Genomic DNA, 27,253 nt, shown 5'->3' with positions numbered 1-27,253 from the left:
CCCTCAACTGTTGAGGGTTTTGTTTGTGGGCACTTTACCATCTTGCTTGCCCTCCTGTGCACATATTTCAATTGTGCCCAAAAAAGGACACAGTAATCCATGTTCATAGGCCAACTACAAATCCACTTAAAAGCAGAACTGCCTTGTCCCTACTTGTATATCAGCAAGAATATAATGAGAACCTTATTAGAAAGCCTTACTGAAATCAAGATACACTACATGCACAGTGCTCCCCTGATCTACAAAGCTTACCACTCTATCAAATAAAAAGACAGGATTAGCTTGGCGTGATTTATTTTTGAGATTCACAGCATTCTCTTCTAAATCCTCACAGATTGTTACCTATTCAAGAATTATTATTATTGGTACTGACATCAAGATGAGTGGCTGACAGTTGCTCAGGTCCTCTTTTCCTCCTAATTAAAGATGGAACTACATTTATTTACCTCAAGTCTTCAAGTACCTAACTTTTTCTTTAAAGTTTTCAAAATTCAATAATTCTGAGATTACACTTACAAGTTCCTTTAGTACCCCTGGAGGCTTTTGAGATTTGAAATAATTCAAAGTAACTATATGTCTCCTTATCACCTCTTTATCTCTTTTAGGCTTCAGGCCCTCACTACATCCTTCATTCTATTTTTACCAGGCTGAGTGCTGCCTGGGGGGAGAGGGGGCACAAAGAGAAACAAAGTTTCTATTTCTATTTCAGCCCTCCCTTCAGCCACCATCTGGGCGAGAGAGGCAGGCGAGCTCCACCAGGCCTGCCTGGAAGAAGCAGAGCCCTCCCTCCGGTCCATCTGCCTTGGTCCAGGCCTCAGAGGGAGAGAAGAATGCTGGACCTGATCCCCTCCCCCTCACCATTCCCTTCTCCTTTTGTGTCGTGTCTTTTAGATTGTAAGCCTGAGGGCAGGTAACTGTCTGGTTAAAAAATAATGAATGTAAGCCGCCCTGAGAGCCATTAGGGCTGAAGGGCGGGATATAAATACCTAAATAAATAAAACATAAATAAATTAAAAAAAAGTAGGTGCTGAGTACTTCTGCTTTCTCTCCATCACCTATTACTATTTCTTTATTTGAGCATGGAAGAGACCTACATTTCCTTGTTCTTTCTCTTATAGTTAATCCATCCTCCCTTTTATATTATCCTTAGCTTCTCTTGTAAACTTGAACCTGTTCTGAGCTTCAGTCTTCCTGGCCTTCTTCCTACAAATACTGACTGATTCTCTGTACCCTTCTTTGGTGATTGGCCCAACCACCATCCCCTACACATGTCCCTTTTAAATCTCAGCACATCTGAATGGTCCTTATGTACACACTCTGGTTTCTGTGGTGCCTCCTACCTTTCTGTCTGTATTAGTCACTGACTGTAATAAATTTCATTCATACCTTTCTGTCTAATTGGAACTGCTGTTGATTGTGCCTTCAAAATCTCACTTTTAAGGAACTCCCATACAGCATAAATTCCCCTCTCTTTGTGTATTTCTGACTATAGCATCTCCCCTATGATATTTAAAATTAGGATTTATACCACTCTTTTCCTCCAAGAAGTTCTAAAGGTGGCTTAAATGTTTCTCCATTTGCCATCACAACAAGACTGTGAGGTAGGTCAGGCTGATATAAGGATTCATGAGATCAAGTACAGTGTCAATATCACATGAAATGCTTTGGACACTTCAACTTCCATGCTAAGTATTTTAAACTCCATTTAACTTTTTAAACTATTCCTGTTCAAAGTCAGAGCTGTAAAAGTGTGGACTTCTTCAATTTTGGCAACTTTAGTATAAATAGCACATATTCCTTAATACACTTTAGCGTCCCATCCACACTATGTAGTTAAAAACCAGTCTAGAACAGTCTTCTCCAACTTGTTCCCCTCCAGATGTTTTGGACAACAACTCTCAGATACTTGACCACTGACCATGCAAAGACTGATGGGAGGCAAAGTCCATCACATCAGGCAAGAACTAGGTTGGGAAAAGATTAGTGTAGAGGAAGTCCAACCAGAGAGCCAGCATTGTGAGACAGCAAACATGGTGTTGGGGTTGGACTATGACTCTGGAGACTAGGGTTTGAATCCCCACTCAGCCATGGAAATACACTGGATGAACTTGAGCAAGTTATACTCCCTCAGATTCAAAAGAAGGCAAAGGTAAACCTTCTCTGAACAAATCTTGCCAAGAAAACCAGGGTCTCCATAAGTAAGGAACAATTTGAAGGCCCACAACAAAGAGGAAGTCCAGGGCCAAGAGAGCTCCTGGAATAAACTGAAGCAGGGCAGCATCTTGTCAACACACTGAAAAGGAGACAGAGACCTAGAGAACATCAAGGCACATAGGAAAGGAAGAAATCAAAGAGAGGGTCTGTGAGAAATGAAATAAGGTTAGAATTTTACCTTCTGACTGCTCCTGGCTCTCTGAGCAGGAAAGGTCCCCAAACTAGCCATTTTGCATACTGTGCCCAAGAGTGGTGCAGAGAAGGAAACTTACTCTTCTGAAAAGTGCTTCCCTTCTCCCCTTCCCTCCCCTCCAGATTATGCAAAGTGGCCAGCTAGACCCTGCATGCAACAGCAGCAGTAGCAATTGCAATGCCATCAGCTTAGGGGCCATTTCAGGCCTGTGTGCTGACACCTTGACCTACTTGGAGCTGTGTGTTGAGGTCATCGCGCTGGGCAGCTAGTGCCTCCTTTTCATTCTGACACTGCTGCAGCTCTGATCCCAAGGCTGCCACCTGATCCCGCATTAGATTCATCTCTTGGGTCTTCGACGTCTGGATCTACAGGTAAAGAACAAAGGACAGGAATGGAAGAAAAAGGTCTGGGAGCCATACAAAGAAAACATGTGGGCTTCTGTAGACCTTCAAGTTATGCATGGTGTACTGGAATCCAACAGATCTATAAAGGGCTATATCCAACTATACTTCACTGTGACATCCAAGAGACCAGCCTTGTTAGCATTTTCATTAAACTTTTGAATTCACTGCAAAAATGCCTTTTCTCAGATGCATGTTCTGGGAAAAGTGCTAGATTCTTGCACAAGCTAAGTGAGCAACTGCTTAGGGCCTCAGGTTATGAAGGTCCTCTACATACAAAACAAATCTGTTAATAAAAATTTGACCCAACCAAGATGGGCCTAATGAGCTCTTGAGGTCCCTCTTTCAGAATATGGGCAGCAAAAGAGGCCATCTCTTTCAGGTGGGCAACTATGGCCCTTCAAATGTTCTAGATGTGCACCCTGGTTTCCATCACCACCTCCACCCCTGAGCAGCCCTCTGAGCACTTTGCTCCCATGGAGGGGCATGGTACCTGTTCTAATGCTGCCAGATTGGTTCTCAGAGCATCGTTTTCAGACAGAATGGTCTCAACCTGCTCCTGGCTCTCCGCACTTTGACAAGCAACCTGATGCCCCAAAAGGTAAAAGATGGGGGAAGGAAAGAAAGCACAAAGAGAGAGAGAAAGAGGTGGGGGAAAAGAGAAAGGACAAAGCAGGATAAAAAGAAGAGAGAAAAGATTATAAATACAGAGCAGAACATGGAGGCAGTGTTAGCTCTGTACTAGTTTTTGTTTGTTTAAAGGAAAGTCAGACTTATTTTGCTTGAGGAAAAGAGCAACATAAATGGCAGTAAAAAAAGACTAAACAAATGCATTTAATACACACAGTTATTAAGACATGACTATTGCAGATTTAAAATAATCACAGACTGTACATAGCGGAAAGGAAAGGGTGGCAACACATGAGTGATGAAGAGGGAGAGGCGGCTGCTGAGAAAGACAAGAGGTCTAAAGCAATCTCTTATCTTCCTAAGAAATGTGAAAGACAAACAGGAATGCAAAAGTTCTAATGGCAAAAGCAGTATTAAGGCAGCAGCAGGACTTTGCGGGGAGCTGCTGAAGATCCCATTGAAAAGAATGATTATAGGGCCTCTCTAATGTATCGGGACTCGCTGACCACAGTCACTTTGAAGTAAGTGCAGTAGTATCCTGGAAATGTTACTTCTGTAGACTACAGCTCCCAGAATCCTCCAGTAAGCACAAGCACTGAACACGGAGGTCTGAGAGTTTTTGTCCAAAAATATAGAATTTACCAAGCTCTGACATAAACTAACAAATTGAGAGGTGGGGCAGCTAAACCATTAAATCCAGGGGTTTAGCAATGGTGTGCAGTGCTCTGAGTCCAAGAGACCAGAGTTGAAATCTGCACTGGGCCATGGAAACCCACTGAATGATCTTAGGCAAGTTACATTTTCTCAGACCAAAAGGGAGGCAAGGGAAATTTCATTTGAAGAAATCTTGCCAAGAAAACCCCAGGATAGGGGCACTACAGGTCAGAGTCAACTTGAAGGCACCTAACAACCACTACAACCTGAAGATCATGCAAATAAACCTCAAGGCCAGAGGGAGGCCCTGCCACAAACAAATTCACTCACATTCCTTGCAGTGCTTTCAAATGAGATGGTGTTAAAGCAGCCAGGGAAACAGATATTAAAATAGGAACCCCATTGTCTGGCTGAGACCTTTAATTTAAACCAAGGAAACTCCCCAAGACTGTGTGGTATTCAGGAACCAGAGCCATCTTAAGTCCTAAACAGAGTATGACTGGCAGATGGCAGGAAGCTGGGACAGCTTGTGATGCTGGAGTGGGCAAAGTATGGTCCCAAGGTTGCCATAAGTCCCAGTTTTGGGGAAAGGGCAAGATATAAATAATTATAGTAATAATAACAATGGCCATTTTTGTGGTCCTTGACAACTCTCAACCCCTATAACTTCCTACTGGACTGCACTTTTTTGGGCTAAAAGGCAAGAGGTAACCTCTCTTTGAAGAATGATTTAACATACAGGTAAACCTATCACTTAGTAAAGTCAATTCATTCCTGGACATTACTTCATTATCAGAAAATTTAATACCAGAATCAGAGTTATCATGGAAAGGACAGGGATAACCTCCAATGCCTCAAAAAAAAAAAAAAAAAAAAAAAGAGGTCTACATGTTTCAGCAAACTTTTAATTCAAAACTAGTAATATCCTCACGTGGAATGAAACAACCAAGTCAGGTAGGTCTTGCATAAGTAAAGAAAAAACATTTTGATTTGTAAGCTTCTAGGTAAACGTGCACAGACTGAGTGAAGGTCGGTGAAAGGAGTATGAAAGGAGAGACGTACTTTAAAGGAAAGATTTCATTCTAAGCAAGACATCTAGAGTGGCAAAACATATCTATCCTCATGAAGGAAAATTTCATGGGGGGGGGGTCAGAATTTTTATTTGGGGGAAAATCCCCACCCTCGCATAACTACATCCTTGTTAGACCTCAACATGTTCAAGCAATATGGATTTACATCTCTGCACCCACACACTTGGAGGGTGAAGGGGGACCATGAGAAAGGGGAACCAACGAACCAACCGTGGAGTTGAGGTGAACCACTTTGTAAATCTGCATAATTTGTTTGCAGTTCTTGGCACGGAAACTGATTATGCATTTTTGCTCAAAATATGTCAAGCCTTGCTTGTAATTCAAATAAATGAAGGACAACACACACCCTGTATGGTGGGTGGGTTACAGGAAAAAAACTAGAAACCTTTACCGATTTCAGCAAAGCACAAGCTTTAAACAACAGCAACAAGGTACTCTAAATGAGCCCTGGTGGTGCAGTGGTTAAATGCCTGTACTGCAGCCACTCACTCAAAACCATAAGGTGGTGAGTTCAAGACCAGCAAAAGGGCCCAGGCTCGATTCAGGCTTGCATCCTTCCGAGGTTGCTAAAATGAGTACCCAGATTGTTGGGGGCAAATTAGCTTACAGTTGTAAACCGCTTAGACACTGCTTAGGTGGTATGAAGTGGTATATAAATGAAGCTTGTTTGTTTAAATGTATATACAGTTGGCACCCCGTTTGTGCGGGGATCCGTTCCAGACTCCCCATGAAAACGGAGGCTCACGCGTATGAATAGGGCGCGCTCTCATATGCGCACCCCGGGCACACACAACATTAGAAATAACGGAGGTCACCCCTCTGCGCATAATCGAGGTCGTGGATCTCAGATCCACGGGTTAGGGCGACTGTAATTTCATCTTGGTCCCTCCTCCTCAACCCTTTCCCTTCTCCTTTTATGTCATGTCTTTTTAGATTGTAAGCCTGAGGGCAGGGAACCATCTAATTAAAAAGATTGTATGTACAGCGCTGGGTACATTTACAGCGCTTTATAAATAAAGGTTAATAATAATAAATGTACCTTAACTGTTCTAATTCCGGGTTTTAGATCAATAAAGGTACAGATGGAACTATGAAAAACACCAAATAACTGTGTTTTTAATTTTTTAAAAAAGTACACCTGACACATATTTTGAAGAAGAAACAATATGCAAAGGAGAGAATGTGAAACTCAGCATTGAGTATGTGAGCAAACCCAAGGGGTTTATGGATCAGCAAGCAGTAACCAGAAGCAAACTAAAACCACACAACTGGAAACACAATCTCCTCCTCTAATCAGAATCAATTTGCTGTGTGCCTTCAAGTCATTTCTGGTTTATGGAGACCCTAAAGCAAATGCATCACACGGTTTTCTTGGCAGAATTTGTTGAGAGAGTGTTTGCCCTTGCCTTCCTCTGAGGATGAGCATGTGTGACATGCCCAAGGCCACCCAGTAAGTTTCCATGGCCAAGCGGGAATTCAAATCCTGGTCTGCCAGTGTCCTAGTCCAATATTAGCTAGACCAATTAATAGAGTTGTTTCATTTATTCAAACCTCCCTTTTGCAGAATTACTTTTTACTAGGAAGTATACTATGTGGTTTGAACAATAAATGAGCAACCTTAACCCTCTCAGTATTGATGGCTGAAGAGAATTAGGATGATATGTTGGTATGTCTCCACCAAAACATGGGGAAATTACTATTTTGGACCAAACAATATTACCAAATCCCACAGCCAGAATGGCCCAAAAGGTGATATTTTGATCTCCACCAGCAGAGAAAAACAATGCGGTGTGAAAAAGGTGGTTTGACATTGTGGATGGCATTGCTGTGCATATGCTGGTGAAATACTCACAACAATTCAGCCAGATTGAAACCAATCAGAAGATCTCACTAACCAGAGGTAGAGAAGGTGTGGCCTTCCACATGTTGCTGGAATATGTTTCAAAATGTGTTTCAGACTTACTTCTGATTGATAAGGAACATAAATAAAACTGGGAGACATGCTTCATTGATGGGTCCAAAAAAGGGAGTATGAATGCACAGGCACTGCCACACTAAGAGGCTTGTCTTTCTACTTTTGTGCAAGTCAGAGCTTCCAACTGGAAGGATGGAAGCCTAGAGTGTTATGCAGAGAAGTACAGTCTCTTCTGAATATGGAAAAATGTTTTATGTCTTTGTCTTGGGAGTACATGCATGAGCCAAACTAACCTGACAAAGGTAGGACTGCCTATCTACAGCTGAGGCTGACTGGAAGAAGATATAGCCAGAGTACTGTATCACACAGAGATACAGTGAGTAGTCTCCTCTATGGGTACTTTGGCCTTCAAATAGTTTATTTACTGGGCACACCAAAAGTTCTTCTAGCATGCAGAGTTTTGCTCAACATATTCAATATGCTGCCAGAACCTATTATTTTAAAGAAAAGTGGACATTTTAACACCTAGATTCCTGAGGTCCTTTTAACAAGTCACTTTTCTAATTTTCAGATACTGAGAAGCATGACAGTGCAATTTCTGTGGGTGTTTACCCAAAATAAGTCCCTTTGTGCTCAACCTCCAGCAGAATGAGCACAGGACCTGAACACAAACACATTGAAGGCAAATTGAAGCCAGTTTTTTTTTTTTAAAAATGAAATGCATAGTAGGCCACACCTGGAAAAAATGGGTCAACGTAAAACATGAGAGATCCATGGGACGAATATAAGCAGGGAAAATTAGAATGGGGGATGAACAGAAAGAGAAAACCAGTGTGTAATGTAGAGAATAAAAAGAAGGGAACAGAAGAAGAATAATTTGTAGAAAGAAATACTTTTTTATTTCCAAGTCAACAAGATGAATCTTCATTCAGGTGTCTCAAAGAACAATGTGGGTGGATTCAGTTTGACATTCCCATTAATCAGATGACTCCATATGCATGGAAGTACTAAAAAAAAATCAAATGTGCTAGTGGTCACAGAATACTATTCAAGAAGCCACAAGTTTCTAATCCTTATTACTATGAATATGTACTTCTGTGAGGGAAAGACCTACTGAACTATCAAAAAAAGGACTGGCCAAAATAAAGACTTCACCAATTAGGGGGAGATTTCTTTGCCCCATCTAAAGAAAACAGAATCAGAATTATACAGCACAGCTAAAATGCAAATATTCATAATCAACAAAGGCTAGAGAACTGCCCTTTTCTTAGTACCAAATATGGGTTACATGGGAGTTTTTCTTTTCTTTCTTTTATTACTTGGAGTTCTCACAAACCTAACTGGAAGGCAACATATATGTTTTCAAATGGAATGATTCATTGTGCCACACAAATCCACAATACTAGAGGGATGCATGCTGTACCATTACATTACTGCTTGATACAGACTAGAGTTTCTTAACTAATGAGCTCTTATTTGTTGGGGAAAGTGTTCCTGGGTGCACTCACTTGGTCCTGTAGAGCTTGCAGGGCCACCTCATGCTCTTTCCGACGACTCTGCAGTTGGTCCTTTAATTCCGAGAAGCCCTGTGAAGGAAAGAATAGATTAAATTAGGGAGTGGAGCAGACGGGGGGGGGGGGGGGGTATTTCACTGGCACAACACCCTCTAGCCAGGGTATTCCACCAGTTACATGCTGAGGCAGAGAGAAAAATGATGTCAGCAGGACCTGATTAATAGGAAGACATGAAGAACACAGAATGCAGCATCTCCTTTTAAAGAAAAAGGCTTTTCTGCCTTCTGGCTCATTGTCGCTGGGAACATCTATGCTATATTTAATTTAGCTGCAATGGCTTTTCCCTGAGAACTCTGGGACCAGTAATTTTGTGAGGTACTGAAAGTTCTCTGCTAGAGAGATGCCGTACCCTCACAGAACTACGTGGTAGAATTGAAAGATATAGCCATGTTAGTCTGTAGAATCAGTATGTAGTGAGATCTTGTAGCACCTGAAGTCTACAAAAGCTCATGCTGCCAATTTCTTTCTTTCAGTTAGTCTCAAAGGTGCTACAAGATCTCAGAAGAACCATGCGTCTCAGAATTCCTTGCAGCTAACCCCAGCAATGAAGACAGGCCACAGTTCTTCCCACTGTGCAGATTAGAGAACTGAAACTGAAGGGGTCAAGGGTGAAGAGCTGAGTTTGAAGTACTGAAGACTTTATCAAATAGTTTCCCTAATAAGGGGGGAAAGTTCTTTGACTCCAAGGATCAACATAGTCCCTATATAGCTTGAATGAGGCTCAGCCTAGAATCAGAATCCTTCAAAATAGCAGGGATGTAACAATTTGACAATTGAACCCTTTCAAATAAGGGTGGATAATTTCAGCAGTTTTCTCTTTGCTGTAGGAAAAAAATGAGTATTTCTGCCCAGTTTTTACCCAGTATTCTCACATCCTGAAGTGCTTTATTCAGTGCAGAAATACAGATGAGTTGTGTGTGACAAGATTATGTGGTGTTCATACACAAACCACTGTTTCCAGATAGTTATGTGGCATTTTTTTTGCACAAGATTGCTGCTTTCTGCGAAAAAACTATAATCATGCAGAAAAACCACGTGCCTATCTGTAAGCTGTTTTCTACACAAACCCCACAATTGTTGTCCTCCACCCACCCCCAAAAAAAGCCACTTGCATTTAGGTGCAAAATAATTTCCTGAAACACTTTGGGATGTACCAATAATGGAAGAAAACTATGCAGCATTCTAACTACTATGTTATTCTTCCTGACTAGGTTTCCCAAATGCTCGGAAACACATTTTTCAGCCAAAGAACAAATAAAAGGCTAATGTTCTTTCTAAACGTAGAGAAAGGTGACATGTACCTGGTTTACAGTCTGGAGTTCCTGCTGTAGCTTCTGATTGCGAATCTGAAGGGACTTGAGCTCGTCCTCTTTCCGCTGTTGAATCTCGTCAATTTTGGTCCTAAAAGGTGAGAATGAGGGTTTATTTACAGAGAATGGGCCATCAAGGTGAGGTGGCACACCACTACCCTTCTTAAGTCACCTTTCTCCTTGTACCCTTGAAGTGCATCTTTGTCACTCTCACATCTATTTCAAACTCTCCCTCCTTATGGTTATTCCTCTTGATGTTTCCTCTCTTCAGTCTCCTTACTTCTCCTGAAAGTCTTCACATCTCAGCTAGCCATGTTTTTGACTTTACTTTTTCATATGCCCCAAATAGTGGTTAATAAACACTTCGTGCTCCATGTTTCATAGACCTTTTACAGCAACCCCTAACATCTCTCTTTTGACATTCCAACAAGGAAGCATGCAGGCCCCCCCAAATTATTTTGGACTGTCACTCCCACCAGCCCCAGCCATCACAGTCAATGGGAGTTGGAGTCCCACAATATCTGGAGGATCACCAATTGCATATTTTTCCTCTAGCTCCTTATGTAGACTCAAATGTCCACTGGAACAGAAATAATTAAAACCCGAATCTAAAAGGTTTCTCTCCTACATTCAAGATTTGTTTGTGTTTCCATGATGTATTCCACAATTTTTTTAAAAGCACAATTTTATTCAGTGTTGTATCAGAATTCCATACATAGTCATAGGCAAACATGCAGAAAAAGCTGACAATGTCATAAATATGAATAAAAGAAAGAAAATATTAAACAAAACAAAGCATAAGACCAAACAGAACAAAAATGAGAGTCCACTACTTGATACAGAGCTGTCTGTCAATGCCATCCATATAATATGCTCCTTGACTGAAGGTGAGACTGAGACTAATTATATTTGTAATGACAGCTTCTTCCAGCTGCACTCTTCAATAGAGAAATGTAGATCCCTATCTTTGGTATCTGCTGGGGTTTGGTTCCAAGACTCACTGTGGCTACCAAAATCTGCTGATGCTCCCATTATATACAATGGCATCGTAAGATGGTGTCTCATATAAAATGGAAAAATCAAGGTTTGCTTTTTGGATTTTATCATATATATATATATATATATATATATTCTGAGCCATGGATGGTTGACTATGGATAAAAAAAACATGAATATGGAGGGCTGACTGTACTTCCAATGTTGCCGAAAGAAGGTTGGATTGTAATACACACACTATACACACATTCACACATGTATGCATACATATTTGAGATATTAGGTTATCCTGCAAGTTTTACTGCTGTACATAAACCTATTCTGTGTTTGCTAATCTGTGCTTTATATTGGAGAAGGGCCACAAAGAAAGCTGAAGGCCAACCCCAGATCCCTCTGAAAATCTAAAGCGCCCATGAAAAATCAATGCATTTAACATCGTTTAAAAAAAACAAACACCACCAGCAAGACAGGGAGTTCTTCTCCATCCTTCTGTTTATTCAACCAGCAGCCACAGCAGCTGTGAAATAGGCTTGGAGCTCAGCTACGGTCCTGGTACCATTCAGCTCAACAGTTCCCTGATCTAAATCTGGCTTCACTGCAGCTGCTGCTCCATAAAGACAGGACAACCTACATGAGTAATCACAGCAATTCTAGACATTATTCAGCAGATTCAGCAGCTTCTTTCACCAACCACTACCCACATACCTTCAAGCCCATCTTCTTAGTCTTTGATTTTGTTTTTAAGGGGGAGGGATTATTTGCCGATCTATCACTTCTTGGCCATCATTGCTTTCCCAGGGATTGCCATGATTCCCCTGCCCCAATGCATCCAATGAAAACCTCATTCACCAAATTATTCTGCCCCCACACTCTATTTTATTCACACTTGCCAACTGAAAACCTACGTGTTCTCTCGTTTTAACCGTCTATAGATCAAAGCAACAGAGAAGGAATAGTAGAGGCTTCTTCTTTCTCACTCTCTCACAGAAACATTATTCTCACATCCTCAGAAGAGGGTAGAGCCAGACAAAAGAGAAGTGATGATTCCAAAACAAAAGCATCAATGTAGATGCCATAACAAATTATCAGTCGGTAAAATGCACAAAATACCCATGCTTCCCACCCAAACCCTTTTCATTATGAGTAGTCATGGCTATGAGCCAACAAGGAAGAGACTGTATAGCAGAAGTGAGCTGACAGAAGTCTTCCAGTATCTGTTTGTGCCTCACTAGAACCTACAGAGAAGACGCAGTGTAAAATTGCCCTAGAAAGTGAGAATGCTCAGAGTCTGAGAATCTCTTTAATTGTTAAGGCACAACTTAACAGTGTCAAGTGAGCCCAAGCACTCCCTCTTCCTGAGGAGCACAGTAAGTGTATTTCTGATCATGATTCATGTCTTCTCAGTTTAGCTTTCAGGAGGGACTAGACCTCTATGCATGACGTTATTCTTAGAACTACACAACAATAAAATTCAAAGCATGAACTTTCCCCCCTTTTCCCTCCCCAAAGCATTTTATTTTGTGTTGTCTTCTACAATGGAAACCTGAGACCAGGAACTATCTTGTTTTTTCATTGATCTGTAAACTGAGCTGTGTTCACAAGTGTAGAGTCAACACCAATGAGAGGAGTAAAAATAGTTTAAGTAAATAAACAGGCACTCAGAAATTGGCCAGTAATCCACAATCTATCTCCAGCTCACAAAAGAATGAGCCTCCTCTTTGGCAGCATCCAGCCTAAACTACTTTGTACCCTGAGAGATTCACCTTTCATTTCCTCTTATGGCCTCCTGTGGACATCTGGCTTTGAAAACCAAATTTTATTTAGGTGAACAGCTGATGTTGCTGTATTTACTGCCTACTATACTGTTTTGCTCTGCTGTGGTTTACTTTGACACTGCATTATGGATTTGACTGTATCCTTAGTTTTCTGCTTCAATATAGTTGTAAACTGCCTGTAGCATTCCCATCAAAAGTCCAGATCCAAAGGTAAACTAATAAAGACAGGTGATAATATCTCCACAGCTGCTCTTCAAGTAGGCTGGAAAGAGGGCCTGAATTCCCCAGGTGTGGCACAAGGCAAGGCAAAGCTCTTTGGCTTTCCACTTTCCCAACTAGCTGCCTTCACTCCAGCCCAGCCCAGCCCAGCCGAGCATGAGATGCAGCTTGTTCTCAGCCATCAACTGGCCAACTCAGCTCGGCCCCCTGGGGTCCATTCCGCAGGCTTTACGTAATGTCTTGCCAAGCTGCCATGACATTCTTGCTGAGACTGAAGCACTGGCAATGACTTCTAGATGGTCGCTTTACTGCTGCTGCTTCTCTCAATTCCTCCTCTACAATGTCACTCACAGGAGATGCAGCTAACTGTGAAAAGCTCTACCCCCCACCCACCCACCCACCCATGCCCAGAGATGATTTCTTGTACAGCTGGAATGGGAAATGTGTAGCTCTCTCCAGATCAGTTGCTGAACTGCAACTTCCATCAGCCCAGAGCCAGAGGAATGATAGGAGATGTAGTGCAGCAACATGAAAAGAGCAAAGTATCTCCGTGCCCCATATTTGTACTACAGGCTTGTCTGAATTCTAAATCAAATACAGCCATGAGTCAGTACAGAGGTTTACGTTTTCAATACGCGGTCCCATACCTGCTGTCATTGTAGAGAGCTTCTTTTTCTGCCTGAAGCCGCAGAAAGCTAACAAGAGGGAACAAGAGATGGGAAAAATTAAGGCTCATAAGTAGGACAGAAGCAAAAAGTAGATTTCCCTCCCCTCTCAAAAATACAAATTCTGCCAAACATACTGATGTGTCCTTGCTGATGGAAAAAGAAGCATATAGTCACACCTGACTTTATAAAAGGGATGCAAATTATATCAATCAACATAGGCACTAGCTATGCTGTCAGGGAGAGTTGCAGTTCCAAACAGTAACTTTCTCAAGTTTGATGGATAACTTTCCTCTTCTAATATGCAGACAAACATAGCAAGTTAAAAAGGTCAGAGATGTATAGAGCTGCTTCTGGTTTCAGAATGGTGTGGTGACCTGAAAACTGGATTAGGATTGGGAAGGCCCCGTCTCAAATCCTGCCTCAAGTCATGGAGCTCACTGAATGACCTTGCTCAGGTCACTCATTCTGTCTAACTGGTCTTGTTGGTGGGAAGATAAAATACAGCAGGAGTGGGAAGAACTATCTACAAGTGGACATTTAGTAAAGAAAAATGCAATATAAATGTATAGAACAATCAAATCAATAAATAATTAAGGTATTAATTAGCCAATTGCTCCTTTCCTTCACTGAGCTCCATGAAGTTTACATAAACTGTCTACTCCTTGCTTCATCCTCACAATAATTAGAAAAGAGAGAGAAAAACAGAGGGAGGGAGGGAGACAGACTTACTGGGTCCTCACCGATCCCTGTTCAACATCCTAGCCACCACCTCACCTTGGCTCTAGTTCATGCAAATGAGTAACATTAGTCTGGTGTAGTTTTATTTCCCCCCCCCCCCCATTTTTTTAAAGCATGTGACTCTCCTGAAATAACAAAATAATTGGCTCCTGTCTGCTGTAGACACAGTTTCTCTTAAGTATGAGGGTGTGGAAGGGAAGACAGCCAAGGGGTTAAAATGACCAAAAACATTTCTTGGACTAGTAACAACACTAGGCCTCGGTTCATGATTCTTCAGACTGCAGCCAGATTTTTTTGGCCAACAAGCTAAATGTCAGTCTGAGCAACAGTAAACTAGGTGAGATGAAACATTGTTTTCTAAATATGCAAGTACCATTGAACTCAAGCTGAACTAGTGGGCCAGATGGTGGAAGTAGAATCTATGCAAAGATCAATACTTTTTCACACAGTCAAACTGTATAATTTGTTATCACAAGATGGTCATTCACTTGGATAGCTTTAAAATGGGATCTGATTTATTGCTTTGCTTCTGAGTAAAGCCCAACTCTCCAGTCCCCCTCTAGGCTCAGGAAAACTGGACCCACCTGGGAAAACTGACTAGAACTATCCTATCCCTCCCAGTTAGCCTTCCAACTCTTTCTGTCCTTCCTGTCAAGCTTTCTCACCTTCTAATTTATGGTATTTGCCAAGAAGCAGGCACTATATGGTTCTATAATAATGTTCTTTGAGTTATTTACTATAACTTGAATGAACATTTATCCAAAAGGGCATTTCATCAACTATTTTTAAAATCCTTCCAAGTTATAAGGCTGAGTAATGTGCTTTTTTTTAAATTTAAAAACTAAAGCTAAATAGTTACAGTATGCCAGACAGGAGAATTCTGGCCCACTAGTGAAAATAAATCCCACTCCCTACTTTAGCAGAGACCCTCTCCCATCCCAGACTTACCTCTCCTGCTTCTTCTTTAGCTTCTCTGCAAGCTGTACAGGAAAGAAGGAGCTGTGAGTTCCCACCAGTAGCAGTGATCACCCATTAAACTGTCAACCCTACTGCCCCCCTGTCCCCTGAGACACAGAGACACAGTTTTCTTCTCACCTTGCTGAGTTCTTGCTGCAAACGGGACATTTCTGTTGTCTTGGATGCCTGCACCAGGAGGACACAAAAAAGAGAGATATTCTCTAGTGGTCAAAATGCCTCAGATACATTCTTTGAGAAATTTCTTCAGTCCCCCCCCCCCCTCCATAAAAGAGGGCTGAGACTTTTTGACCCTACAGGAATTTTGGACTTTGAACTCCCAGGAGCCTTAGTAAACATAACCAATGGTAAGGAATTGTGGAGTTTGTGACTGCAAACATCCAGAGGACTAAAGGTTTTCTTCCTTAGAATAAGGTACAAGCTGGTTTAGTGTTCTAGTGAGTACTTCCCTCTGGAAGTAAAGCAAAGAAACTGGAAGTAATGGAGTACCCACATCTCAGGATTCTTCAACTTTCCCTGACTCAAACAAATAGGTGTCACTCACTGTTCTGGGCAAACAAATAACACACCCACAATGCTGCACATTGGGAGGTTGAGGGGTACTAGTTCTTCTGCAGCACAAATGCAAAAGGGAACCCAGGGACCTGAAACTTATTTTCATGAGTTATTGCCTGCCCCTTTTAAGTATTTTGATAGATGCTACACACAGCACATTTCCTAGACACTCCATACACATTTTCACTAAACCTTATCACAACTATATAAATTATAACAGTAGTAGTAGTAGTGACTGCCATATTATTGACAAGGCTTATCACACATTTGTTTTTAAAGAACGGCCTGGGGTGTTGTATTGTTTTGAAGTGTTTTAAACAATTTTGTCTTTTTGAACTGTATTTGATTCTTTTAACAAAGCAATCTATTTTAACATTGTAATCTTATAATTCTATTTTAATGTATCACTTTTCTACGTTTTTAATTGTACTGTTGTCTTAACACTGTGAGCGGCTTTGGGTCCCAGTTCTGGGAAAAGAGCAGGATACAAATAAATATAATAATAATCAAATAATAATAGCAGACAACAACAATGCATCAAAAAGGTGCAGAAAACCCATCAAACACTCTTCCTATCAGCCAAGACTCCTAGCCATGGCTAAGAACCAACAGTCCCTGGGGAGAAGGGCAGTGTCCCAGGTGGCCTTTTACCTCGAGGCTTTGCAGCTGCTCTTTCAAAAGAATCTTCTCTTCCCTCTCTGTCTGCCACTTCAGCTCCACCTCCGAGAGCAGCTGCTGGGATCCGCTATTGCTGCCACCAGCACTGTCAGATGACTGAGGCTCTGCACCCTCTTGCCCAGCAGGTAGAGGATCCATGGAAGCATCCCCCTTCCCACCACTTCGGTTTTCTGCTTGCCGGGCCACTTCCTTCTCATAGCGCTCCTGTAAAGCTGAAGAGCCAGAGTGGGTTCCAAACTTGTCCTGTGAATGTCCTGCTTCTGAGTTCCTATTCAGCATACAGTGGGCTCCCCTAATGTCCAATCTCTGTCTCCACCAACCCCTCTTTGCCCTGCCAAGTCATTATTTTGAATCCCAGTTTGAAACTGCAGTGAGCACTTTGTCACTACCATCCCACCAATGAGATAAATGGTCTGATTGCAGGGCTGGATCTCCCACAAAAAAATCAGAACTATTTCACCACCTCCTGGAAGAAAAAAAACAAGACACTTTACTCTCCATTTTCCCACTTTTCCCAGCAACAATACCAGGGAAGGGGGGATATTTTTGTGACCTATGATGCCTTCTGCTTTCCTGCTCTTTTGTCCTTTAACCAGACCTGCTGTTTCTGCTATTCCATCACTCATTTGCCATGGCCCTTCATCAAATCCCTCTACCCACATCTACATCATAGGTAGAGGAACTTTGGACCCTCCAAATGCTGATTAATTATTTCCATCATGCCTCACTGTTCACTAGGTTGGCCATCACTGATAAGAACTGGAAATACAACACCACCTGGATGGCCATGGCATAGGTTTCCCATCTATGATCTACACACATCCTAGCTTGCCCTTGATGTGAGCAATATAATACTGACTCAGTGTGGCACATGGGCAAGGCTATTACAAGGCCCCATGGCACAACCATAGAAGGAAAACTTGCCAGACAACTGCTTGGCCAGAACAACGGTTCATCATCTTTCAGTAGTGAAGTCTCTCTGCCACTTCGGTTGTCTCCCTCCATCTCCACCCCCACCCCCAAACATTTCTGGGACTTCCCTGTCTTTATCCCAATTATTCCAAGTCCACTTTCGCTAAGCACAGTACCTGCCATGTTCTTCTGTAGTGCTGAGTTCTCTGCCTGCAGCCGCAGCAGTTCCCCATCCACTGGGCTGGCTGGGGAAGTTCCTTCTGTGGCTCCTGCTCCTGGCACTACTCCTTCTTCCCGTAGGCTCTTGTTCTCCTTCTCCAGCTGCTCAATTTGGGAACACAGCTGGAAGGGACAGGGATAGCTCAGAGGGTTACTGTTTAGCATCAGGACACACACACACAGAGGTAGAATTCAGAGACATGGCCATATAGCCTGGAATATCAGTATGCAAAGTCCTCTTGTAGCACCTCTGAGATTAACTGTGTGAAAGACGTTGTAGCATAAGTGTTTATGTCTGCTTCCTAGTCTGCCTTTGTCCTTCAGCAACCATAGTTAAAACTGAGCTTGTCACTTCAGCACCATACACATAAGTTTTGCATTTTTATGGCTATTCATACAGTCTGATTATAAAGATCTTTCCTGGGCATCCATTAACTCCATGCATCTGAGGAAGCAGACTAAGTCTACAAAAGCTTATGCTACAACATCTTTCACACCGTTAATCTCAAAAGTGCTACAAGATCCCTTTACACACAGAGAGTTAACAGTGGTGGGGAGAAATGCAAAAAGAAAAGGAAAGGAAAGGAAAGGAAAGGAAAGGAAAGCCATTTGTGCAGAAAAGATTTTCTTCCAAGAGAAAGTATTCCTTTCCCTGGGCTATGCTGGCTATGGCTGATAGGAGCTGTAGTCCCAACAACATCCAGAGGGCTGCTCCCTCTCCACCTCTGCCCTGCCCATAACTCCTTAAGAAGCAGTCACAGGAATCCATTCTATTTGAACATCCATGCAACACTTGTCTCCCCATGATTTGTCTTTGGAGGGCAGCAATAAAGAATACCACCCTCCCTCGCTTGCAGTAACTTCACAGTGATAAAGCTGGAAGGAATTCAAGGATCATACCAACTGCCTGTGGAAGGGATCCAGCCCACATTGCTCAGCCTCCATTGACACCACTACAATGGGAGCACATAAAGCAACTACTAAGAAGGGGTCTCCCACCCAGGAAACAGCCCTTGAAACACCATATTGATGATTCAGTCCAATTATTCCTGGGAACAAGGAAGTGGGGGGAGGAGCAAAAGGCATGGAGGAAAGGGGATGACCCTCACAGTGATGGCACCAGCTAATATGACTAACCAAGTAGGGTGGATAAGGAAACAGTTCCTTCACAACCGCTATCACACTCCAAAAGCAATGCTGTCCCTTAGAAAATAATCTGGAATTTGTCCCCTCCTCAACAAACCTATCCTGCTGTACATCAGGGGCCTTTTCATACTACTTGTTTATAACACTATGATCCAATTCTAGCTGCCACATCTGCTTGCTATGGACTCCTGGGATTTGTAGTTTGGTCAAACGCACTGGAGGAACTCTCTGGCTGAGAATTCTAAGCACCCCTCTGTAAACTGCAAATCCCAGGATGCCACAGGAAAGAACCATGACTATTAAAGTAGGGCCTGTTCACACTACACAGTTGTGATATAATTCAGGGAGTCTAGAGACGCCAGGAGCTGCAAAATGAGCATTGGGGGAAACCACACAAGCATCCCCTAGACTTCATTTTGTCTGTTCCTGCTTTATTCAATAGGAGAAAGGCAAACAAGATTACATATCCCAGGAACATATATACAAATTTCTCACCAGGAGGAGAGGAAAAAAAAAAAACCAAAGGCTGATATGAAGGACAAAATTAGAGCAGTGTAGGTGTGATTTGGAGAAACTCAGAAAAATCAAGACTGGGTTTTCCTTCACAGCATTGCTGTGTTTCTGAGAAAAAGAAGAGGAAGAGGGGGAAAAGATTTCACCCACCAAAGAGAGAGAGAGAGAGAGAGAGAGAGACTGATCTTAAATAGGTGGTAAAGAGCTTAGAGGACAGAAAGATGGTTCTTTGAAGACCACATCAGAATTCTGCATGAATGGCTTTAGTGTTGGACTAGGACACTGGGAAACCAGGGTTCGTACCATACTCAGCCATGGAGACCAACTGGGTGACCTTATGGGATAAATCACACTCTCTCTGGCTCAGATGGATGCAAATACCCTCTGAACAAATATGGCCAACAAAACCTCATGATAAGTTTGCCATAGGGTCAAGATAAGTCAGAAATGACCTGAAGGCGTACAATAACAATGACCAAAGACAGCCCTCCACTAGTGTGGCTGCCATGTGCTACAGCACAGTGCCCTCTAGCAGGCTCCTTGTGTTACTGCACAGACAGACCCAGCAGCCCAGTACCTTGGAGAGCTCCTGCATAAGGGTGCTGTTTTGCAGCCTGAAGTCATCCTCCTGGCTGTGTAGTTTTCCCTGAAGCATTTCATTTTCACTAAGCAAAGCATCCACTTCCTGGAAGAAAGAGACAGAGAGAGAGAGAAACATCAGTGATGTCACGTGACAAGATCTGAAAGACCGACATACTACAAGACTCGCTTTCTTCCACATTGGGCAGTATCAAACAACAAGCACTGCAGAGCTCCTCTGTCAATCTCCTCCAAAGGCTAGAGAATCCACTCCCACAATCACATCCTACCATTTTCCCACTAAGATATAGATCACTCTATGGCAGAGGTAGTCAACTACAAAGAGAGTAGGGCCATTCCCGCTCTGCCCCTAGCAGCACTGGCACTCTTCACAAGACCAGAAGTGACATCACATCACTTCCCATTTTGTTTCTTGCTGGGATTTGTGTATGTGTCTGTTTCTGGGTGCATCTACACTGTAGAAATGATGCAATTTGACACCACTTTAACTGCCATGCCTCCATCATGCAGAATCCTGGGATTTGTACTTTTGTAAGGCACCCACACCCCTTTTAGCAGAGAAGGCTAAAAAGTGTAAAACTACAAATCCCAGGATTCCCATAGGATGCAGCTATAGCACTTAAATTTGTGTCAAACTGCGTTGTTTCTACATTCTAGATGCACCTTCAGGGTCATGGGAGCAAAACTGCCATGTTTTGCAGCAATTTGGGGCTGTACCTGTGAGGGAGGCAGAACAGAGAGAAGGGCTTCCCCAGCAGATCTCAGAACCCAGGCTGGTTCATGGGAGAATAGATTTCTTCAAATACCTCTATTCCCTAATTCATACTTACAAACTACAGATGCACAAAAACAATGGCATCACTATATCCTTGATTATGAAACAGATCTCACTTCTTTTAAATATTTATTCATTTTTTAATTTAAAAAAAAATCTGGACTGGAGATGGACTAAGAAAGGACAGCCCTAGCTGCATTGTAAATTAGTGATACTTTCTGGGTGTGAGGAAATGGATCACCATGGGGGGGAAAGAGAAGGAAGCCCTGTTGACAAATGGGAGGTGAAAAATGAAGGAAGCAACATGTAGACAAATGAGATGCATCTGGGCTGGGTGGCCATCAGGATCACTTAGACTAGAGCAACTGACACTGTACAAGAAGCCTTACCTGGGCCTTTTTGCTCTTGCTCAGAGCCTGCAAAAGAAAGAGGAAAAAATAATAATGTACCAACAACAGAGGCAGAGTAGGAGAGGGAAAAACTACTTGCTGCTACATATCAGAGTCTGCTGTGTTTAAATGTTTGACCCTTTAGACGTTGATGAATAACTACTCCCCACAACCAGCACTACTGGCAATGCTGACTAGAGCAAAGGGATTTGCTGTCCAGCAACATTTAGAGCTACATGTTCTTCATTCCTAATCTAAGGGGACTGTTTCTTACAATCCTAATGGCTCACAGGGAGCATCAGAAGCAGATTTCTCAGAACCATCCACTGTAGTAGCATTAGACCTCTTCAGCATACCACTTACAATGAACAGAAGCTTAATTCTTTTCTTACCTCTCTTCAGTGCAAGAATAGGAAATGTCAGTCAGGTGGGAAAGGATTGCACCCATGCTTGAAAAATCACTGAATCTCAAATCCAGAAGAGCCAATCTGGTGCCACCTCAGCTTTCAACTCTAATTGGGAGGGGACAACTACTTCCTGGGTAGAAGTTATGTGTGGTACCCAGCAAATTAAGTTCTACGGCCCCTCTCTGGTGTAAAAAGAAAGGTATATTATCTAGTTTCTCTATATGCGCACGCGCACACATACTTCCAACTCTAATATCACTTCACCTTCTGAGCTTTGGCAAATTCCTTATCCAAATATGCCACCCGTTGCCGAAGACCATTTAATTCTAAAAACAAAGAGAAAAAGGAATTAGAACTGACAAAATAGTTTAGAGACACAGCCATTACTCTTTTACAATTTTAGGTATGGAGAACAATGATGAGCCAGCATGATATAGTAGTATGAGTGTGTGACTATGACTCCAGGAGACCAAGAGACTCAGCTATGGAAACCCACTGTGTGAGCTTGGGAAGTTTTACAGTATGGCAGTGGCAAACCTTTTCTTGCCAAGAAGGACAGGATTGCCATAGGTCACAGTCAACTGGAAGACACATGATGGGAACATCTACCTGAATGCAGATACAAGATTAAGAATCAGAAATGAGAAAATATTTTAGAGTTATTGTTGTGGTGTGCTTTCAAGTCATTTCTGACTTATGGAGACCCTAAGGCAAACCTATCATGGGGTTTTCTGGGCAAGATTTGTTCAGAGGACATTTACCCTTGTCTTCCTCTTAGAGCGTGTGACTTACACAAGGTCACCCAGTGGGTTTTCATGGCCAAGTGGAGAATCGAACTCTGGTCTCCAGAGTTGTAGTCCAGCACTCAAACCACTATACCTTCTGGCTCTTATAGACAAAGACATTAGTATTTAGCAATTCTATATATGTAGAACAATCGCATGAAACATGGCATCTAACACATGACTCTTGGGAATATATATATGTACAGTTCTAGTCCTCAAAGTGATTGGTCTCTGCCAAAAGCAAATATATTTAAGAAGCCAAGTATTTATGCTTTGCTGTGATGGGAAAGGCTTTCCTGTACTTAAACAAAAGGATAAGTACTGCTTTGGGGGGGACTGTGGTAGTAACACACACAGACAAACAACAGAACTGCCAAGATAAATACTTCAAAGTAGAGAGGCAAAAGATTTCAAGCCATCTAAACATGCTCAGAGAAGCAGCAGCTTCTTCTTCAGAAGAAGAAGCAGCTGAAAGAAGAGGAAAGACCAACTGAGGATGCCAGTGGACAAAGGCTAATGTGGAATCCCACCTCCTCTCTGAGTGCCTAGGTAGAGAGGTTTTAAAGGAGAAGGTGAGACAGAGACAAATATTTTTGCAACCTTTCCCTCCCTTGTTGTCAAATCAGGGTGGGGAATTGGGAAGCCCTTGGTCCTTTGCATAATTTATTCTGCTTTTGCTAGTCACAGAGAAGAAGGGGAAGGAGTAGAGGGCACCACCAATCTATCCTCTAACCACAGGAAAGCCTCTTTGGCAACTTGCCTGGCTTCTAAGATTTCATCAGGCATTGCCCATATAGTTCAAGCATATCTTTGTAATGATTCAGACTACAAAGCCATGTGGATTTTTTTAATGAAAGCCAAATTCTGTGGTCAATATCATATTCTCTGCATATACTTCTTTTTGGGGGAGAGCTCCTGAAAATGCTTAACATACAGGTAGCTTCCTGTGGAGTTCAAGCATCACGCCTACCCAGAATCTTCCTCCCACAATTGCTTCTCTCCTTAATATTCCAGGATCTACAGCAGTACTGTTACTGGATACAGAACTAAGGCAAATGGGAGGGGGGGGGATGAATTTGCACTGTTATAAATATCTATCAGAGAAAGGGGATTCTGATGCTTTCGCATTAAGTGCACAATGCCAAGTGCCCAGGCCAAAGAAAGCAGAGCAACAAGGCTGTATCTCACAGGAAGAGAAACTGGGAAGTTCAAAGAGGGTAACCAGATTAAAGGCTTCCTTCTTACCAGTAGTGTTCTTGCGAAGTTCGTCAGAAAGCTGGTAATTCTGTGTCCGAAGTTCCAGCAGTTGGGCCTAGCAACAGAAACAGCAGCAGATGAAAAAGACTGGAAAGCCCAAAGGAATCAAAAACCTGACTGTGGTCAGGGCCAAGACTCCAGCAAAAATCTACCCACAGCTCTGCACTGGAATATGGGCTTATTGGGATACGATTCACACAGGGTTTCTCAGACTATGGACAGTGCTATTCAGCACCTTTCCCCATCTTTCCTTAGCCTTTAAAAAATATGTATACACAATTCCCATTTTTTACATATTGCGAACAAGAAACAGGCTAATTCAAGGCCACCATGGAGTTAAAACTTGAAATCTGGCCACAAAAATGTCACACACTGAAGCACTGTGGTTCTCTGCACTGCAGGTTGAGAGTGATAGGATAAGGGTGCAGCCAAAAGGGAAAAACTGAAAGGCTTCCACTGATCCTTCAAATACTACTAAAGAGACTGGAGAGGAGTGTTCCTTCCATTTGCTTTTCTCTACCATAACACAGCTACAGGATAACACAGCGTAACTACCTCTCCCACCATCCCATTCGGCAGACCAAACCCACCAGGGGAACCTTCCAAGTTGTGGAAACGTGCTTTGATGGAGAATATGTAGCCCTCCTCATGATGTTGAAGTGCAACTCTCACTAGCCCTAGCCAGCACTAGAAATGTTGGAAGATGAAGTCCAACAATTTTTGGAGGGCCACCAGCTGTGTACCCTCAGTCTAAGACGGGTGACTTTTCTGGACACTTAGAAATAATTTGGCTTGATCAGGATTGAAAACCTACTTCCCAAGGCCTCCTGGTGATTACCAGTACTATCTATAGAACCCCCTTTTGCTTCTAAGATGGTAGCTAGTGAGCCAGCCAAATGCTAGCCCCCAGGGCCAGGGCCAGGGCCAGGGCCAGATTTATCCCAGAAGTGTCCATTCGCTCATCTCCTAACTGAACTCTGTTCCCTTTCTATTTGATCCCACAAGTATTTCAGGCTGCTGCCACACTGCAGAAATAAAACTGAAAAAAATCTGCTTTAACTGCTGTGACTCAATGCTATGAAACTTGTAGTTTTGTGAGAGATTTAGCTTTACTTGTCAGAGGGCTCTGGCATCCCACCAAAGTACAAATCCCAGAAACACACAGCATTGAGCCATGGCAGTTAAAGTGGTATCAAACTGCTTTATTTCTGTAGGGTGGCAGCAGACTCAATCCATGAACAAATCTCATTCGCTTGCCCTAGGAGAGACGGCTGTTTCTCAGCATCAAATAAAACAACCGACAACGTACACTGACAACTGCAAGGTATCACAAATTTGCCACAGGCAGTTATTCATTTAAAAAAGAAAGAAACAGTGTCAGAAAGATGCCTTGTGTTCATCACATGACAGGTCCCACCATCACTCCTTTCATTCCTCCTGACACCAAACAGCCCTCCTCCAGGCTTTCAGCAGCATATATCATTGTTCCAGAAACCCAGCTGCTGCAAAGGCCGTTCATTTAAGCAACTAACCCAACCCTTGACTCTGCTGAGAATGTGTTTAAATAAGAAAACAGTCAGCTTTTTGCCCTCTGGAAAAGTATATCTGCAGTGTGGCCGCAACAACTGGGATGCTCTCGTGTGGATGCTGTAACAGAAAGAGAAAATCAAGAGAGAAGATGCCTGATCGCTCCTTTATCAAAGAAATGGGCTTCAATGTGGAGAATGGAAACAGCATTCGCAACAGAAAAGCTAGCAAGGCAATGCTGCAAATGTTTTTCATCACTGAAGAAGCCCTTCAGGGCCAACCCTCTCAGAAGAAAGCAGCCATCCGGGGCAAGAGAGGAAGCAAACAAAGGAGGACATAAGATGATCATCTGTACCAAAAAATACTAGGAAATGGTGTGAATGATGCTGCTCAACCAGGGATGGGAATACAGTGGGCCTTTTGCATCTGCTGGAGTCTGGATCCAGGATTCCCCATGGATATCAAAATCTGTGGATGCTCAAGCCCCATTATATACAATGGCACAGCAAAATAGAGGGCGACCCTTATATAAAATGGCAAAATCAAGGCTTGCTTTTTGGAATTTATATATTTTGTCAATATTTTCAAAGTGTGAACGATTAACTCTGTGGATAAGGAATCCATGGATACAGAGGACCAACTATTTTTCTGGGTACATCGTAAAGTGACAACACAAAAGTGATCAGGTTTGTCACCCTGAGGGTGAAGAGAGCAACACCAGTCTGAATTTCTTTCCCTAAACAACCAAAGCTCCATTTTCTTCTCCCTAAATATACACATGAAGCCTAAAGAAGGGCCAGAGGGCAAAAGCTGGGCTGTGGGCAAAGGACCATTCCTCACATTCTACAGTTTTACTAACACCCCTGAAGGAGCTTTAAACATGCACCTAAAACAGAGGAGTGGGACTTTATGGCCAATACAGAGGATGTGAAGTCGAAGGCTTTCATGGCCAGCATCCATAGTTTTTTGTGGGTTTTTCGGGCTATCTGGCCATGTTCTAGAGCGAAACGTCAGGAAGAAACTGTTCTAGAACATGGTCACATAGCTTGAAAAACCCACAAAAAATATAGAGATGATGCTGGACCACAGCTCCCATGGTCCCCCAGCTCAGTAATGGTTGGACTGATGGAAGCTGGATCACAGGTGGATCCCAGAAAGAAGATGGACCACAACTCCCATGGTCCCTGACTCACCCCTGGCTGGGGCTGATGGAACTGCAATCCAGAGGGAAAACAGACCACAGCTCCCATGGTCACTGCCTCATACCTGGCTGGGGCTGATGGAGGCTGTGGTCCAGAGGGAAGGTGAATTCCAGCTCCCATAGTCCACCATCTCACCACTTGCTGGGGCTGATGGATACTGTGGTCCAGAGAGAAGTTAGACCACAGCTCCCATGGTCCCCCACCCACCTCACCAATGGATGGGGCTGATGAAAGGTAGACCATAGCTCCCGTGATCCACCACTAACTGGGGCTGATGGAAGCTGCAGTCCAAAGGAAAGCTGAACACAGCTTCCTTGGTCCCCCGCCTCAGCAATGGATGGGGCTGGCAGAAGCTGTGGTCCAGAGGGAAGCTGAATCACAGCTCCTATGGTCCACTACCTCACCACTGGCTGGGGCTGATGGGAGTTGCAGTCCGGCCACACACACACCCTCTGGAGGGGACCATTGTGTGTCCTCCAACTCCCCAAATCCCCCCTCTGGGCTCAAGACCCACCCTCTCGATCCCCATAACGTGCCCCCACCCTTCCCGCGCCCCGACACGGGTGTTTGCGGGCATTCCGACGTTCACTCCCGGCCTGACACGCATCCACGCACCTGCATGCGCTCGAACTCCTCTCCAGACAAGGCCTGCGCCATCTTCTTCCTCCCCCCTCCGCCCCCCCCTTAGGCTTGGTTTGACCCAAGAGAGAAAGCGAGGCGAGGGGGGCAGAGGGAGTCGGAGGACGAAAAATAAATGAACGCTGGAAGGGGGAGGAAAGACCCCGCCCCCGCCTGGTTCTGGCCCTTTAAGAGAATACCATAGAGAGGAAAGAGGAAGGGGCTTCCTTTCTCCCCTTCTCTCTGCCTTTCTCTCTCTCCTCCTCGGCTCAGAGAGGAGAAGGGGGAAATTAGAGGATGACGTCAGAGGCCGGAAG

At 43.2% G+C, this 27,253-nt stretch overlaps 1 protein-coding gene across 2 annotated transcripts in view; it reads right to left on the bottom strand.

Annotated features, from left to right (window-relative positions):
• The window catches only part of GRIPAP1 (GRIP1 associated protein 1), a 64,627-nt gene extending 37,374 nt beyond the window's left edge, over positions 1-27,253 (bottom strand). Inside the window, exons 1-14 of one of the 2 annotated variants that reach the window (XM_089484396.1) lie at positions 26,934-27,253; positions 23,578-23,644; positions 21,812-21,873; positions 21,141-21,167; positions 19,954-20,061; positions 17,675-17,840; positions 16,560-16,798; positions 15,474-15,521; positions 15,327-15,358; positions 13,620-13,667; positions 9,974-10,073; positions 8,607-8,684; positions 3,302-3,394; positions 2,638-2,772 (exon numbers count right to left, since the gene is read on the bottom strand). In XM_089484396.1, coding sequence (XP_089340522.1) covers positions 2,638-2,772; positions 3,302-3,394; positions 8,607-8,684; positions 9,974-10,073; positions 13,620-13,667; positions 15,327-15,358; positions 15,474-15,521; positions 16,560-16,798; positions 17,675-17,840; positions 19,954-20,061; positions 21,141-21,167; positions 21,812-21,873; positions 23,578-23,644; positions 26,934-26,975 — 1,245 coding nt within the window. In that variant the 5' untranslated portion in view covers positions 26,976-27,253. The remainder of the gene's footprint in view (positions 1-2,637; positions 2,773-3,301; positions 3,395-8,606; positions 8,685-9,973; positions 10,074-13,619; positions 13,668-15,326; positions 15,359-15,473; positions 15,522-16,559; positions 16,799-17,674; positions 17,841-19,953; positions 20,062-21,140; positions 21,168-21,811; positions 21,874-23,577; positions 23,645-26,933) is intronic. The other variant, XM_089484405.1, reaches the window with a different exon arrangement.

This window comes from Sceloporus occidentalis, unplaced genomic scaffold (genome assembly GCF_023333645.1).
Source record: "Sceloporus occidentalis isolate IW3139 unplaced genomic scaffold, rSceOcc1.0.p SCAF_1, whole genome shotgun sequence".
Classification (NCBI taxonomy): Eukaryota; Metazoa; Chordata; class Lepidosauria; order Squamata; family Phrynosomatidae; genus Sceloporus; species Sceloporus occidentalis.
This window is presented reverse-complemented; position numbering and strand designations above follow the sequence as displayed.